Source organism: Dysidea avara, chromosome 8 (assembly GCF_963678975.1).
Source record: "Dysidea avara chromosome 8, odDysAvar1.4, whole genome shotgun sequence".
Taxonomy (NCBI): domain Eukaryota; kingdom Metazoa; phylum Porifera; class Demospongiae; order Dictyoceratida; family Dysideidae; genus Dysidea; species Dysidea avara.
Window position 1 is genome coordinate 9,544,866 of NC_089279.1, and position 17,817 is coordinate 9,562,682.

Sequence of the window (17,817 nt, forward strand, 5' to 3'; positions counted from 1 at the left end):
TTTTGACTTAGCAAACTCGGAAAGTATGTGGAAAATTTACGGTAAAACGACCACGCCTTAAAAAGGCAACCCGTCTATATAAAATGGTGATCAAGAAGGAAAAATATTGATGATCACAGTTCATTACTCCAGTTGAAAGTGCATCACCCATCATCAACTGGCAGTGTGGAAGTGACTACCAATTGCAGAGTGACCTCAATCTGATGATGCAAACTTTCAACATGAGTACTGTATATCTACCTGGAATAAAAGCAGCATAGTAGCGGTAGTCCGCCACAAACTTGGCAGCGAGTGATTGTCTGGTAGCTCAGGTAGCTCAGGTAGCTAGCCGACTCAGTTTATTTTTGCGTAGGCGCCTCAAGTGATGGTGAAGTGACTCTACATTGACAAGGAATCGTACAGTAGATAAGATTTCACATACTTGGAATCACAACTAACCTTGCTGTACTCACATGTTCCATCCCGTGTTCCATTTAATTGTCACCATCCCTATAACACTCACGTGAGGATGCTATCGACAGCTGCAATTTGTTAGCAACCGTTTGGACATACGACGTTGAGTCGAATATTCACAAACGGAGGTTGTTGAGTAGGGCTGTACTTAAAGTTGTCGGAGCTGGTGGTGCATGGCGGGTGTAGGCCGGTGTTGGACTGAGCATAGATACTACAGATCTATGGACTGAGCGGCTCTGCCGCAACTGGGTTGAACCATACCAGACTATTCGGTTTGTTTCATTATACTGATAATAATTTCTTGCTTGACTAAACTTTTTAGCAGGCGGCTACATACTAGTCTGGCGTAGCCGACCCGCGCGCGTAGCGCGAGGGTCGGCTACGCCAGACTAGCTACATACTGCAGTCGACCATGAACTGTACGAAGGCGCTCCGGCCGCAGGCTCCTGTGCCGGCGGCCCAGGGGGCCGGTTCAATTAACTGCCATTCTCTCAGTTCCGGCGGCCGGGGTTTACATACTAGCACTGATAACAGGTTGGTAACTATGTTACTTGCAGTGGCTTTTGGTTTTTATATAGGTATGCTGACAGAAAAGTGTTGACAGAAGTGACAGGTCAGGATGAAGTGACACCAGGTACGGACAATACAAAGGCGTTATCATGTCACATATCATATCCTTTCTAGCAAACTGCAATTAGTTCTAGTGACATGGATTGAAATACTGCTATATAGTCGGGATGGCCAGACCACCAAACATGGTAAGATTATGGAATGCTATGATTTATCAATCATTTTTTCTTCCCAGAACACCGATTTGTAAATGTATAAGACCAGTCTTATGCTATTAAAACACAACTGATTCAATAACAACAGGTATTATACCGTACAATTCTTACATTAAAATTCATAATCTATATTAATTGACAGAATTAGCTATACATTGCTTCTGAAAGAGATTTCAACCATGCATGGTAAGTACATTGTTTCTTGGCTTCATCTGTTCACAATGCATACCATAGTGCCATAGAAACAACTGCAGAAATAGAAGATAGTGATAGCCGTATGCAGTTCCCATGGATGTCATTCATCTTAGATGTTCAGATATGCAGTGTCGAAACCTAGAACAATAAATATAATTAACAATATTTTGAAATATGTATTTGTAATTGTAAATGGATGTTAATCATACCAAAAAAACAGTCTGCATTACATACAATGCATGGCTAGAATGGCTATAGTAATGCATTATGGATGTAGATCATACCGGGAATACAGTGTGCATTACGTACTATGGGTAGAATGTAGTCTCGCGTGCCAGACGGTTTGTGTGGGGGCGGCAAATAAACCCCCACACAAACCGTCTGGCACGCGAGACTAGGTAGAATGGTCAGTAATGCACACAACAAATGGAATGCTCGGTGTGAGGAAGCATATCATCTGCAGTTTGGTGTGATATGCAACCAACTGTTTTAACAGTGAAGTTAGTTGTAAACTCATCATAGTTTGTCATCTCTATAATAAATACAGGCAGTTCATTCCATTCTTTGATTGATCTTGAGTAAAATGATTGTTGATTAAAATGATGGGCGTAGGAACAGGGGGGGCCAGGGCCCCCCTAGTCTGTGGCCATGGATAGATAGAACTTCGGATAGAACAGGCCAGGGCCCCTCCAGTTTGCAGCAGGAATCATTTTTACAGTAATGCACCATGTGACAAGTAATAATTATAGATCATTGGCCTACTTGGACGCTGATAAGCTATGTTCCTTTCTCACCGGTTAAAATGTTGGTCCTGGTTTATTTGAAATAATATTAGAGGCACTTAAAGTGATAATAAGCTACGTACACCTCACGTGTAAATCGTGTTGGAAAATAATTAAAGAACTGTGCAGCTGCAGAGAGTTAACTTATGTCTCAGTCTCACTACCAGAAAACTCTGTCAGAATTAATTCGTAGTCGTAGTAGATCTATTTCAAAGAGTCCAGTTAGTGAAGGAGTTTCTAGCAGTTCCCATGCAGAGTGGTTCTAGCGGAGGTAGCTTTGTTCTAGCTCTGGCTCTAGCCCTAATACCGAACCTTTGATGGAAGAAGCTGAATCAGAGCAGTCCCACTTCCCAGAAGACTACGGATCTGCGAACTAACGTAGAAAGTAGCTAATACTCAGGGGGAAGACGTTAATTCATTAATTCATCCTGCATACAAGTAATTTATAACTTCAGGGGGGTATATTTAACCGGCAACATGAAATTAGTTCAAGTAACAGCCCCTTATTAATTATGTTGTGATGTCATCAGTCCTATCACATCATTAACATGGTATACAAGGTTGCTATAAGATTACTTATCTAGCATAACTGTGGTTATGATTATTGGCTAAAATTGCCTCCAGATTCAACCTCATAGCACCTATTTTTCAAAATTTCCCTTGGGGGGGGGGGGGGGGCATGCCCCCAGACCCCCCTAGAAGGAGTGCGCTTTGCGCATTGTGCATGTACCCACAAGTAGCTACACCCTCCCCCGCCATTGCTTTAGTTACCAATAGTGGCCCCCCTATAGTTTTTTGCTTTGCTACGCCCCTGTATGGTACAGCTCAGAAAGCTTGCTGTCAATTGATTTAAGATTCATTTTGGAGTGTTTCATGGTGCTTCATCTTGCAAAACAAACATAGGATGAGCTGTTAGGGCAGTGGCTACAGTGTATTCATCATGACAGTGATTTCTTATTAACGCCGGACGCCGAGCCCGTGCGGCCAAAGCTTATCATGGAACCGAGAATTTACGTTACAATATCCGATTTCCTTGAATCGTTAATTTTGGGCGGCGATTTTTCACTGAAGAACTCATCTCCAGTTTGACTTTGGCGACTTTGCAAAGTTTCCGACTGAGCTATTTTTATATCCGGATATACAGGGACTGTTGTACAGCAGGTATTACTGGGGCTGTTTCAGTGTAGTAGTCAGAGACTCGCCTAGCCAGACCACCTTTCCCGCCCCCATGTAAAGAGGTGCTGGATCACGTCTGGCTACGCATTCATATTTTGATCCAAATGCTGTTAATTTTCAGAATATGTCTCAATGCTATTGTTTGTCACGTGAGTTTTTTTAATACTATAATTTTCACACACGCACACAAGTCAAACATCTTTCTCCACAGCTGGATGAAGGTCCAGTAATGAAAGACAGTCTTTGCATTATATCACATGAGTATTAGAGAATCAAGCAGTACGGTAATAAGTGCTGTTCCTAAAATGATGTGTGCACCGTCTTTTTTAATTGAACAACATAATTTGAGGTATAATTGCAATAAATATCTAAAACTACGATACTTAGCTGTAAAACTACACTGTAGTATGGTGCATGGGCAGATCAAAGGCTGCTAGTGTTACGTTATAGCTGTAACGCAGCGGTGAGGGGTTTACCTGATATGTACACCCAATGCCCAAGCGCACCACTCACCCAAAGCAAAGGGTGTACATATCAGGTAAATCTCCATGTTGCCAACTGTTAAGTAACACTTCCTGGTTAGCGACTTCCTTACTACATACGGTTTACAATTTGTATTTAAACCTACACAATCAATTGTTTCGAGTGTGGGATGCGAAAGTGATGTGACCTTTGTACTGGACCACGTGAGAATGGAGTATAAATTACGAATGAATACTTCATAGAATGGATATTCAATATAGCTTCATGATGGGAGTATGTCCATATTCGAGAACATGTGGAAAAAGTCTGTATAAGCTATCGTACTAGTTCTCACCTTAGCCCAATGTTTTTCAAATCATAGATGGTGAGGATGACAAAACGTTCTCCGTCTGAGTGGTTTTCATGGCAAAGTGCATCCTAATCACATGAGTATTAATCAATCTCCACAATCAATTTCAGCCTTAACATTTATATAATCACTGCCCAGATGTAGCCTGGGCGGCTTGATCTGAGCTGTGAAACTGTTGCATATCAGTTATAACACACCCATTTGGTTTGTATCTGATTTGTGAGCAACTTCACCTTCAGGCTTGCGGCCCCCGGGTGTCATGTTTACAAATCACATACAAGCCTCATGGGTATGTTACAACTATAACCTATGTATTATAAACTACAAAACTACACTATGTAACTACAAATTCCTCCTTTCATAATCAATCTAGAGATATCTTACAAGATGTAAATCACCTTTTAAGTTAAAGCACCATCATGTGTGTGTACAGAAAATACATTACAAGGAAAGCCAAGTGGTATATTTGCCTCAAGACACCTCCTGAGTGCTATATTTTTTGCACACACAAGCATAGGTGGGGTTTCAAGTGTTATATTGTACTTCCTGGTCTTCTTGCTCAAAGCGTTCATCTCGCTTGTCCCAAACCGCTTCAATTTTTGGTGATCAGACTATCATAAGTGCCCATGTAATTCATAGAACCATGCAACTAGTAGGATATTAATCTAGCTAGTTTAGCGATTTACAATGTCATACACATGATCAATCCTGCTGTCTGAGTGGAGTTTTGTACTCATGACATTCCTTACATAGCTAGCTGTTCTGCAAAGCTGTACTGTATTCCACCAAATGTACTGTATTTACCCAATTATACAGTGCACATAACTGTACTATATATGACTCATATAGTACAGTTATGTAGCTAATTGTCACTATATGGAAAATACAGTACGCGACAGCACTTTGATTCTCCCACACAAAATACAATATTAGTTTATCTAACATCAAATACAACATTAAAACCAAGAAAACACTTAATGGCAGGCTTGGCAGCTGGATTTTTTTTTAAATGCCGTAAATCAAGTTTTGGTCTGTCTGCCTGCCAGCCTGACTACAGTCGTGTAGGTAAGAGTTGTCCGTGGCCTTGAAGATCAGTGATGGTAGCATGTTTTATGATGACTTGGACAACCACTAATAACAATGTGAAAGCACAGAACATTTATACAAAAGCAAAGACAATATAAAAGAAACATGTGTTGTTTAAATACGGCATGAAAAGGTGTGTGCAGTCAAGTCTATTATTTATTTATGTATCAGTACTGTTGCTAAAAGCAAGATCTCTACCAAAAAACATTAGAATAAAACCTAACATGTCTCTAGCTGACAAGCTTGTTGAGTTTCTTCTTTAAAAAAGGTCATTAATTCAAAACAATATTGATCGCAAGGTCATCAAAATTTGAAGCAACAAAATCTGTGTGTGAAAGAAGCTTCATGGCCAGGTTATAAATTTGACTTTTGTCCTTTCTCAATCTCAACAACTCAATCCAATGGACTCCTCCAGTAGCTAACTGATTATCCCACAGGATTCATGTATCTTTGTAGCTAACTGATCAGTGTATGTATGTATGTATGTAAGTCTTGTTAGGCTGCTGGTACAAGTTGTCAGTAGACCCTTGGTAGTTCTCTACCATAAAGTTTAAATAAATAAATAAAATTATCACTATCCATTAGTGTGTCACAGCATGGCATCACCATGATCTCATCCCATTGACCACAAAACCAGAAATACAAATGTTTTTGGTTTAAGAAACAAGCACATAAATTTTATGTGTTACATGATTTGCAGTGGAATGGGGTACCAATTATTGAATGGTACATGTGTGATGTTTGGTATTTGTTTGATAATAGGTATATACTGGTGCTCAATAGTTAGTATAATGCAGTCCATGATACATAATGTATGCAGACATACACATATGGTACAACTTCTTAATGAAAGTCAACACAATTTTGCCGGTGATGTGTACAGTAGCATGAGTGTTTGAATAATGTGTGTGCTACTGCTGCTGCTGCTACTTGAAATAGTGTAACTGCTTACAGTCTGGTCAGACATCCAACATGTCATAGCTAGGTATGGCTACAATTAACTAGTATTCATGATACAGTATATGATTGTTAACACTACACTCAAATTCAAAAATGCACAATTATTTTGCCTTAGTAAGTACAACAAATTATGTGGATCCCATTCATAATTGGTAACTTATGCAAACGTAATTACTGGCACTTGCAGAAGACCGGAATTTGGATTACAGTAGAACCCTCTAAGACGGATACCATTGGGGAAATGGAGTTTTTAAATAATCAGTTGAGACTACACCAAGTGGTGGGGCAAGATGGGTTATGGTACCATGTGAACCAGATATAATCAGTTTAATAGCAACAAAAGTGATGTTATTGAGCATGGGTTACCTATGGTGTGCGGCCTCTACTACACTACCCAGCTGAAGACAATTAGGCACCACAAAAATTTTATACATGCTCCCATAAAGACTTGTCCGGATTTCCATATTTGATTAGATGGTTGGCTATACAGATTATGTAGTTTATCCTGTAGTGCAGTTTATTCTTAAAGTACACCAGTTAATATTTTCAGAAGATCTGGGTAAGAAAATTGACAGCAGTACCTGTATACTCATTCATATGGCTTCTTGTAACTTCAGGGCTTTGTCTTGCACTTTCTGCATTAGCTAAATGATGTATTTATTTTAATTTACTGGACAGACAGACAGACAGTGTCTGATTCATCTAAGCGCATATGCACTTACAATTTTCGGATGAATTATTTGAGAAATACACTACGCTTGTTAAGTGCGCGCTTACTAAGCGGTTGTACCGGGTTTCTGCTAGGAGAGTATTACTCATGCCCACTATGTTTTTCTAGCAATTTAGTTACCAGTGTTCAGTCAAATAGCCTACTTCAGTCGAGGAAACAAGAAGTCAGGTGCAGCTATCATTAATATAGGCAGTGGTATCTGCTAGACACATGCCTGGTGAAGTATCAAGTGTACTGTGACACTTCTGACTTGTTCTATTGATATTTTGCTACCATTCTAGATAGTACTAGCTTGCAGGGGCAATTTCAACTATATACGCTTAACAGGAAGTGTTTAGCGCAAGTATTCCATATGCGCTTAACAAGCAATGTGCACTTAATAACTGTATGCACCTAATAACTGGAGTTTACAGTATATAGATCTTCCACGGTACCAAGTCAGTCCAACCGATGCTGCTGAAATACAATGATGATGCAAGCTATGCAGCTAGGCCTCTCCCCATCACTATGTTACTGTTGAATAGTACCGCAAAATCCTATCTTTTGTAAGTGGAGTGATTCACTTTTAAGTGGGTATACAAATTACCTGTACATGAGTGTTTAGTCTTTGCAGAGTCACAAGATAACACACAGGATATTGTATCTCCTCAATCTCTGTGCCAAATACTGCCAAGCTTTTGATTTAGTGCCTGCTTTCACCTACAGTGGATGTTGAAGTTCCTTCACTACTACAAGTACACAGAAAAATTTGGAATTTTCAACTAGAGTAGGGACCATAGCACATCGATAAAAAGTACTGAAACAAGTTGGAGTAGTGCATGATATTAAATCACAGTAAAACAATAAAAAGTGTTATATCCCTACTGTGCATTTCCATTATATTGAGCACAGTAGGAATGTAACACTTCTTATTGTTTTACTGTGATTTAATATCATGGACTACTCCAACTTGTTTCAGTACTTTTTATCGATGTGCTATGGTCCCTACTCTAGTTGAAAATTCCAAATTTTCTGTGTGCTTGTTTGTTAACTTTTAAAAAAATAATTTTATGAGTTGGTGAACCCACGCATAATGGTGCCGCGCACCCCAATTATTGTCTGAAAAGTGAAGTATCCATTACACTTCATTGTCGGCTATGTTCAACCCGTTACACAGCAGTACGAATCAAGAACTGCTCGAAAAGCACCTCTGTAATCAGAGTAGCTACTATGAAAAATACGGACAATTTCCGTTTCGAAGGGAAGCCATCACATGCTACCGCCAAATCAACATTTTTCGTAGTCAGCTAAGATGAATGGGACACAAAGGAGGACACTGGTAAGTCCATGAAGGATGCATTGTATGTACTGCGGTATGCCAAAAGGCACCTGTCAGGCCAAAGTAATGTCGAGCAGTGCAAAAAAACAAGCCCGTAGCCTTAGCCATTATCAAGTTACACTTGTCTGAAGGCATCAATCAGTTTCTTACTCAGTCAGTCAGTAGAAAATTCTGCTAAATAGTTTTTTTTAATTCCGTAGCAACTTATTGAAAGTGTTTCGGGTCGATCTGAAAGCTTGTTTGGGCTTAGTTTTACCTAACCAGTACTGCCTCATCGTCGTCTGGGAAAATTGAGGCTGGTTTATGGGTGATATTATTTCGTGGGCCACACCTATTCCTTTGTGGTACCCACTATACAGTACTATTGTACTGTATGATTTTCATCTCCAGATTCAAGAGCCAACTCTTCATTTTCATCATTCTTTGGCACCAACAGAACGCAATACAGTAACTAATATGTGGTAAATGTAACAAAAAGGTAGGTATAAAAATACCACTGTAGGATGTGTGAAATACAAGTGCTGGCTACCAACAGCTGGAATTGTCCATACGAGAATCTCTTTCCATATAGGTATTAGGTAGATGGCAAGTAAACCACCTGGCAAAACGATATTGGTAATGATATTGTCTGGACGTATCTCAGGGGTGGATCCAGACTTTCTAAACTGGGGGGAGGGGGTTCCACTCAGGAATTGCAACTTCAGTCTAGCCTGGTGATGCCATGACCTAGCTGTAAGTCGAAGAACACAAAGGTAACTACCTGATGACAATAGCTGCCCGCCACCAACTATATCTCTTTATTTATAACTACATACATAACTTGCTACACTGCTCCTCTGAAGAATAGTGTGACTGCTCTATTAGAGTATCTTGAATTATTGAGGCTCTTCCACCATGGAACCCTTTCACCCTTGTATCTGCTCTTTAATTTAGTTACTTCAATTATCATGAAAAAGGATATCACAATATTGACAATACCAACTCACTGTTTATTAAGATATTAATCTATACCAAAACAGCCAAGCTGTAAAAAAGGGTGTGGCCTCCAAAAAGCCATGGTGAAAATGTGTGAAATCCAAGGTGGCAGCCAAGAAATGGTTGTGATGGTGGCTTACGATTGTACATACATCTGACCAATCAGTAAATACTGAGATGATGAAATAAAGTGAAAACTCATAACAATGACCAATTTAGGCGGTGAGACATAGCAGGCAGGTGGGCAGGGGATTTAAAACTTAAAATTGACAGTCAGTGGCCTTACTTGGAAATCTTTTTTATTGTCATAAATCTTCTGATACAAGACGAAACCATGACCTTCAAAAGCAAAAGCTTGTAAGTGCCCAATGAGCTTTTTCATGTACAGTGAAGCCTGTGAACTGGATGAGTGCACACTTGGTTTCAAAAAATCTGCCACCTTGAGTGGTTAGTCTGTCCTTTTGAGAGTTTACTGGTCCAAATTAATTGCATATGTACATATTTAAAAATAATTAATTTAAAAATGAAGTAGGGATCCAAGCAATAAAGTAGTGAAACAAGAGATGAATGATGGTATTACAGCAGTCTCCATACATTAGCATGTTATGACAATTATTTTGTTTAATGCCAAAGTATTAATTTTCCCACAGAGCTATGCTGTAATACCATCATTCATCCTTGTTTCACTACTTTTTATTGCACAGATCCCTACTTCATTTCAAAATCAATTTTGTTTGGTTTTTGTTGTAGCACACAGCTATATACAAGTGTAACTGTTCTATTAGGGTGACTGCTGTATTAGTGTATCTCAAGCCAGTCTTGCACTAGCCAGGGGGCATGTCACTATTTCATTGTGCTAGCATTATGATGATAGCATTATAAACACAGCTGGACCAAATAATAAGGATGTGTGGTCATCATGATCACATAAATAGATTGTTAAGAGCGGTGGTCTCCATTCTCAATCACTGTTATTCCCTAGTCTCAATCCAATTGTGAAGTTGCAGATATCTACTGAGCATAAGTCTCTTTTGATATACAAACACGGAACAAAAATTGCCTTGCTCTCCATACCCAGTTGTGTATGGACTTTGTTAATTAGAGGTTTATTTTAAGTGCGTACTAAGTCTTTAAATAATTATTTTTGTGGCATCTAAATATGCTGCCAAGTCGAAGAAGTGTTGATACAGAAAATTAATGCCTTGATATGGCTTTATTGCATGAAGAAGACAACAACCAGCCTGATTGTGATAATGGAAAGACAAGACACAAGGGTACACCCCAAAAAGCACAAGCCACTGGTGAGCTTGTTGTTGTGTTGTAATATAGTGGTTGTGCCCTGCTTAGTGTGGCCTCCAGCCTTATGACTGTGAGCAGGCAGGCAGGCTGACAGACAAAAATTCTAGTTTTAGTGATGTTTTAAAAATTGTACGTATATCCGTAAGTGTTTTCTGTTTTTTAATGCTGTATTTGATGTAAATGGACTAATACTATAATTTTCGTCACAACATGCCTCTAGGATGATGCAGAATTGTGACCGGATCTGCAAAAAGGGTCTTATAGCCTTTTCAATTGCATGTACTTGGCAATCCATAACTTGACTTGTGAGTATGGTACCAGCCTGAAATTTGGTCACTTTACACTCCTAACAAAGCACTATTACTGGATGACAATGGGTTAAACACATGATGAGTTATAACTTGTCAAACATGGAAATTTGGAAAGGCTATAAGACCCCTTTTCACAGACCCAGTGATATTTAGGTGGGACATGTCACTTTTGGGGCGATCCCTGCTTAAGCAGTACTACTGCAGTACTGCTCATGTTTGATTGCAGGCTGTGATTTAATTTAACACTAATACTAGCCCATGAACATTATGTAAACAGAAGGTCAAAGACTATTTCTATCGCCATAAAAATTGGGAATTGAGGTTAGAATATTAGTTTGGAATATATTTACTTTGGAATTTAGCTAAATACATATTTTCCTGCCTTAGAGAACCAACTTTGGTATAACACAATAGTCGTGTTGAATCAAAAATATACAAGTACCTGACTAAGAACAGTAATATTAAAATTTGAGGCAATGATGCTGGTGACAATAATAAACAAGTTGCTTGACCTTAATTAAGAAGGTGAATGTCACTCAGATGGGTGTGTGTGTATACATTTAAGATATGCTATATTATATTAGGGGACACCCTTATATAACTTGATGTTGATAACATCCTGTTGAAAAGTCCCAGGACTGTTTCTAAACTGTTCGTGACACATTAATATCATTGCATTAAAATATCATGTTTTTAGTTATTATTTCAAACCACTACTAAGCAGTATTAAGGGATTTCAAAATAATTATGTATTTATATAATTCATTGTGACATTTTCAGAGCGTTTCAAACACACAATGGATGCTAGTGCTGATCAAGTGATTATTCCCGCTTACCTCAGTTGCCCCATTTGTCATCAACTGTACAAGAAACCAAAATCTCTTCCTTGTCTCCACTCATACTGTGAAGAATGCCTTGTGAAGTTGCAGGAAGGATCTGACTTGATTTGCACAGTATGTAAACAGACAACTCAAATTCCTTCCGATGGAATGAAGCAGCTACCCAATCATCTTTTCCTCACTCGTCTTGCTGATGAGATGACAATCAAGCAGAAGATAAAGCAAAATGAAGAAATAATATGCACTGCTTGTATTAGGAAGAACCCAGTAACATCATTTTGTAGTGACTGTGCTACACTGATGTGTAAAGAATGTAATGAGTCTCACAAGTACAGCAGTGACAAGCAAGGTCACAGTGTGATACAGCTTGATGAGATACGGTCTGAGAAGATGGACATCAAATTGCTAAACCAGTCAACAAAAATAGTACGGTGTGATGATCACGAAAAGAAATTAAACTTCTACTGTAAAACATGTGACCAGTTGATATGTCACTATTGTACTACAAATGAACATGCAGGACATGAACATGGTTCTGTGAAGAAGATGGCAAAACAACATTTAGACAAAATGGATGAAGTTGTTAAGCCAGTGGATGATATGATCGATAAATTAACTGCAAGTGAGGAGGAAATCTTGTCCACCGGTAAGAAGATTGAATCACAGGCTACTGAAGTTGAACAAGATATTGACACTTACTTTGACCAATTAGAGCAGAAGTTAAAGCAGCAAAGAAAAGATTTTAAGAAAAAAATATCTGAAATATTGACACGTAAAAAAGAAGCAGTTTTTGTACAGCAACAGCAGCTTCAACATGTACGAGAACAACTTGAACATGTAAAAAAACTAAATGAGGTAGTGAAGAGTGAGTCAGATAACCGAGAAGCATTGTACATGAAAAAACAAGTTACTCGAGATGTGAAGAGATTAGGAGAAAGCTACACAAAGCTGAAGACTGAACCAGTAGAATTAGCCAACATAAAATTTAGCAGAGAATATGAACAATCTTTTCCATTCTTTGGTAATCTGTCTTATGGCCCATTTAACACTTCAGTTGCACATTTTCCAGCCTATGGACAGGTTGGTAAGGAGGTGAAGTTCACTGTTATAACCAAAGATGACAATCATTATCCATGCCATAGCAAAATTACTACTGAAGCAAAGTCAAGTACAGGAGATGTCATTACAGCTGAAGTTAAAGACAACCATGATGGCAGCTATACGGCCTCCTTTGTACCCACCCAACCTGGAGAGGTGGAGGTCACAGTAACTATTAATGGGGAGAGTATTAACACATGTCCCCTCAATGTTCAGATACTTCATCACACTACACTAGATAAACCTAGCAAGATTGTGAATGATGATAGAAAGATGGGCCAGCCATTGGGTATTGCATTTGGCAAGGATGGTGTGTGGGCAGTAGTAGATTGCTCTAACCATTGTGTGTGTATATTTGATAGCCAAGACAAACTAAATAGGACATTTGGATCTAATGGAAATGGAAATGGCCAGTTTCGTGATCCTCATGGATTAGCATTTGATGCCAATAACCACTTGTATGTGGTTGATAGTAATAACGACAGGGTACAAAAGTTTGACATCAATGGTAGCTATTTACTACAGTTCGGCAATAAAGGATCAGGTGATGGTCAACTATCCCATCCAGTAGGTATCACAGTATATAATGATAGAGTATTTGTTGCTGATGATAGTAATAACCGCATCTCAGTGTTCCAGTGTGATGGTCAGTTTAGTAACACTTTTGGGTCAGATCATTTGAGTAGGCCCTATGATGTAGCAGTCACCAATAACAATCAGGTACTTGTTGCTAACTATAATCATCACTGCATCTCCATCTTTACTCTTGATGGTAACTATGTGAACAAGATTGGTACACAAGGTAGTGATAGGGGTCAACTGAGCTGTCCAATTAGTCTGGCTATTGATTTGTATGGCTTTATATTTGTAGCTGATAATAAGCATGGTGTATCAATCTTTGACAAAGATGGTGTCTTCATACACTGCTTTGGATCCAGTGGCTCTAGTGCTGGTCAGTTTTCATGCAGTTGTAGAATAGGCTATTCGTGTCCTTGTGGAATAGCCTGTAGTCCTAATGGTAGTGTTTATGTCTGTGACCAAAACAAAAGGAAGATCCAGATTTTCTCTGATTATTAACAACAACTTATTCAGTACAGATGTTTATAACATTTTCTTTTTGCTATAGCAGTCTTTTTGTAGTAGAATATACTATACATACATGTAGTTTGTTGTTTTACAAACACGTTGTTTATTTTACATGTACATATCACGTCATTAAGTAATGTAGTCACTAATAGTAACAGTTATAGAGAATTTGCACAAATGGTATTTACTAATAGTAAGTTGTCAAACTTCATCATATAAGAGTGTGCAAATACTGTAAAGGGAACAAAAGAGTTAGTTGCAATGTGTAGCTAGTTGTCTGACAGTAAACATTTGATCATTGCCTCTGTATAAAGACACAATAGTCTAATTTTTGTAGTCAAGTGACCACTTTCACTCCTTTCTTCATCCAGGCCTCAATCTCCTCCACAGTATGTCAGACATCTGTTAGTAGGTCACAACCAGTAGCTGTGATCACATCATCTTTATGTACCTGAAGAAATCCATCACATATAATTAACTTCCACACCTTCTAGCTTATCCCTTACCCCACCAAAGTTCCAGAACTTTCTGTTAACAGTACAGTCAGAGTGTTATAGCAACACACCTGCCACATATACAAGAGTAGGAAACATTGACAACCACTAAAGGATAGCACAGATGTTGAAACAAACTCTCCTTGATAATACACATCACCTAGAAACACCAAAATAGAACTTATAACACACCCATATACACCTGTAGAAACTTTTTTTTATTAATGTACAATATATACATGGCTGCTCTATTCGAGCACCTTGACCTTTTAAAAAATGGCACTACTAGCTAAGTCCTTTACCCATATGGATTGGCCGGTAAGATTTAATGACTTCATCATGTATTCAAGGGTAGCTAAAGAGGCCCTCTACTGGATCGTATAAAAACCATTGTACTAGGTTTGAGCCAATTATGTTTTTAAATAGCCTATTAGGCTTTTGAGCAGAGCTCAAAATTCCAGCCTATTATTATGTCGTTTTAGAGATGGTTGTTTTTTATCAGCCTTTCTTGACTGCTGTATTAGAGTAAGTGACTTTTATATGAGGAACTAACCGAAGTGTGAATAATCAGCCAACAAACAATAAAAATAATAACCTCCACCCTCATCTAGTACCCATACCCACACACCCTGCACCATATACATTCATATTGGTATGTAGCTGCCAAGCACGGCTACCAGTTTACTTAATACCATGTAGAAAGTACCACCAGCTTACAAACCACAATATATGAAACTATACCTACTACTAAACAAAGTCTAAATATAATAATGTATGACCTAGTAGAGGGTGGGGGCCTGCACAGTGCAAATTTTTAGACTCGCTGTGCCCAAGTGAGCCTAAGGGAAAAAACCCAATGACCTTTACTTTTTTTTTTTTTTTTTGCCAATCAGGAAAAAACCAGTGCAATTCCACCCTCTAAAACAACAAAACTACTGTATGTGTCCAGTCAACAACTTCAACACCTTGATAATCATAATGGTCTACAACTGATAAGGATTCCAACAAACATGTCAATCACAAGTACATTCATCACCACTTGCAAGGGTGGGTGGGTGGGGGTAGCCTACACTTTGAAATACGCAGCGTAGAATTGACATACATTCGCACCTTACACATTTAAATACCCTACTACCTGCATGTGCCCGGCACGTGCGACAACTTCCGATTCCAGTTGGAGGTTATTTTCTGTCTAATTCACTTTGTTCAACCGACAGAAAATACACATTACACATTTCCTTGATATGAAATGTGTACTAGTGTGTTCATGTTTCGCTGTATTAGCTAACACCTGAGATAACAAGTTCTGAACATTCTGCTATCCTTAGTTCAAGGAACTTGTTGGAGATGCCATCAAAGTGAACTTCATGACTGAAGTGACCACTATCTGTGTTCAGACCATGCTGTGTAGTACAAGAGGACAAATGAGACAAACACAAAATAGTCGATGGACAGGTGGATACACAATTTTTCTTTACCACTTGGTGCTTAGGCAAAATAAAATTTGATTGTTGCCACAATATCCATCTCATTGTTCCAATTGTACATGTGGCCATTCCATTTTTACTCTACCACACTGCTTACCAGTTAGATATCTGTTCCATACAAGGGCATTAGAACCAGGGTACCATAGCCCCCACACTACTTTCAAAAGCATGTTTTGGCTTCCCACTTTTGGGGCCAAGTAGTTCGGGTTGAAACAATCAGCCAAAGCTATACACATACATTCACACACACACACACACACATTTTTAGTGCATTAAACACAAAATCGCCTGTAATTTATTTCTGTATAGTCCTTGCATGTGATATCTGTTGTTCAAATGTTTCCTAGATCCCATCCAGTGAGAAGTTTAAACAGTGGAAAGAGTGCCACATCTGTGGAATTATGGGAAATATTTAACTCAAACTGAGGGTGGTAACAGATCTAAGAGGGCAGTCTCACTGTAGTGTATGAGTGTATGGGAGTTGCTGACTACTGAGGATTAAACCAGAAGTTATGTATGAAACTTTGTGAAGTTGATTTATCAAGTAGTCTAAAGAGAAACATAAGGATACTGCAAATGAAAGTGACCAACCATGCCTATACTGTAAGTAGAAGGAAACTAACTCTAGCACAATTCTAGTCACTGTGTGGCAGTTGGAAATGGTGAAAAATCCGATTTTTTCTACTAGGCGCACGTCCCAATTGGTTCCGTTCTGTTCCATTCCATTCCGGCTTTTAGCACTACAGATATATACATGCATCAAGCAGGTGTAGAGGAGTATAGTAGCCATTAGCAGGTTAGGGAGTGAAACAGATATAGTTGTTCAGTATACGTAGGTGTAGCTAGTGATAACACATTTCACAACACCTTTAAATAAATGCACGTTATGAACTGGCTATAGGAACCTTATCAATGGGACCCTGTGTATCTGTTGATCAGTTTGTAGCTAGCCTTGGCCCCCCACTCTGAAAATCATTCCTACACCTTTGGCTCCATAGCTTGTAGAGTGAAACCTGTGTCACCTTGGGACTGACCAAAACTGTCCTGATTATCAAGGTGTCGGTCAGTTTACATGCCAACAGATACTTTAGGACCATTGACAAGTGTCCAGGTGTTCTCATGTGATCAAGTGTCCTGATTAACAGGTTCCATTGTAATCAATAAGCTCCGTAACATAGAAAAATGGTACGGCCACAGGAGACTACTGCTACACTACACACTTACCAGAGTCAGTAGTACTGATGGTTTTAGTGACTCCAGTACACTGGATATCTATAGTGAACAACAAAACTTTATACCACAATCAATACCTCATCTACCTACCTCATCAGTGTAGTGGACTTGGTCCACCTGGTACTTCTTCTTAAAGCGTTCTGGAGAATGAATAGTTCCCATTCAGACTGCATATTCTGGTGGCAGACGAGGAACAAACAAAATTGATTTTCCTGTGTCTACTTCAACAGCTCCAAAACAGTCTGCCTCTACACACCAAATGTCCAATGGAAATTAAGGCTGAAACAAATAATGAATATTTGTTATTCGTTTGTTAAGAAACATTCATATTCAATACTCAGTCAAGTAGACATTTTACCTAACTACACTACAGACACACGCACACACATTTTTTTTCTGTTGCTCATCGAAGGATGGATCAACCTCGGGATCAACCCAACCCTTCATGAAGCCAAGGAACCACTTTGCAAGCAATGAATTTAGGCCAGGTGGGTAGATGGGAGAAGGACAATTGTAGGCAGAAGCCAATACTTCTTACTAAGTACAATGTGTATGCACAATGCGAACTTTGTTGTTATCCACTTTGAACACTAGTACTATTGCATGCATAGGCGGCGGAAAGAGGGGGGGGGGGGGAGGGGCTAAAGCCCCCCCTCAGAATGATATCACACCGAAATT

General features: G+C 39.0%; 2 protein-coding genes and 1 long non-coding RNA gene across 6 annotated transcripts in view; 2 read left to right on the plus strand and 1 right to left on the minus strand.

Moving 5' to 3' along the window:
• Positions 1-17,738, minus strand: part of LOC136264137 (xaa-Pro dipeptidase-like) — a 55,524-nt gene extending 37,786 nt beyond the window's left edge. The window contains exons 1-4 of one of the 3 annotated variants that reach the window (XM_066058841.1): positions 17,707-17,738; positions 17,230-17,418; positions 17,131-17,178; positions 15,479-15,822 (exon numbers count right to left, since the gene is read on the minus strand). In XM_066058841.1, the coding sequence (XP_065914913.1) occupies positions 15,700-15,822; positions 17,131-17,178; positions 17,230-17,301 (243 nt within the window). In that variant the 5' untranslated portion in view covers positions 17,302-17,418; positions 17,707-17,738 and the 3' untranslated portion in view covers positions 15,479-15,699. Of the gene's footprint in view, positions 1-15,478; positions 15,823-17,130; positions 17,179-17,229; positions 17,494-17,706 lie in introns of those variants that run through there. The other 2 variants (XM_066058840.1, XR_010704977.1) reach the window with 2 other exon arrangements.
• On the plus strand, positions 868-1,654 carry LOC136264447 (uncharacterized). Its single transcript, XR_010705115.1, has 6 exons — positions 868-987; positions 1,032-1,087; positions 1,138-1,211; positions 1,259-1,326; positions 1,381-1,424; positions 1,481-1,654. It is a non-coding gene; the product is annotated as an uncharacterized lncRNA (long non-coding RNA).
• LOC136264134 (E3 ubiquitin-protein ligase TRIM71-like) lies at positions 3,275-14,093 on the plus strand. Of its 2 annotated transcripts, none has more exons than XM_066058832.1 (2): positions 3,275-3,376; positions 11,683-14,093. In XM_066058832.1, exon 2 carries the CDS (start codon positions 11,700-11,702, stop codon positions 13,914-13,916), a length of 2,217 nt encoding a protein of 738 aa, XP_065914904.1. In that variant the 5' UTR covers positions 3,275-3,376; positions 11,683-11,699; the 3' UTR covers positions 13,917-14,093. The 2 variants fall into 2 exon arrangements, with proteins under 2 accessions (XP_065914904.1, XP_065914903.1); XM_066058831.1 differs by lacking the exon at positions 3,275-3,376 and adding an exon at positions 3,427-3,540.
• Positions 17,739-17,817: the final 79 nt, after the last annotated feature.

Excerpts from the sequence above, each read along its gene's own strand:
- LOC136264134 (XM_066058831.1), top strand. The coding sequence starts at position 3,516 with ATGTCTCAATGCTATTGTTTGTCAC. Across the intron at positions 3,541-11,682 it reads TCAATGCTATTGTTTGTCAC|AGCGTTTCAAACACACAATG; the intron begins GTGAGTTTTTTT and ends TGACATTTTCAG.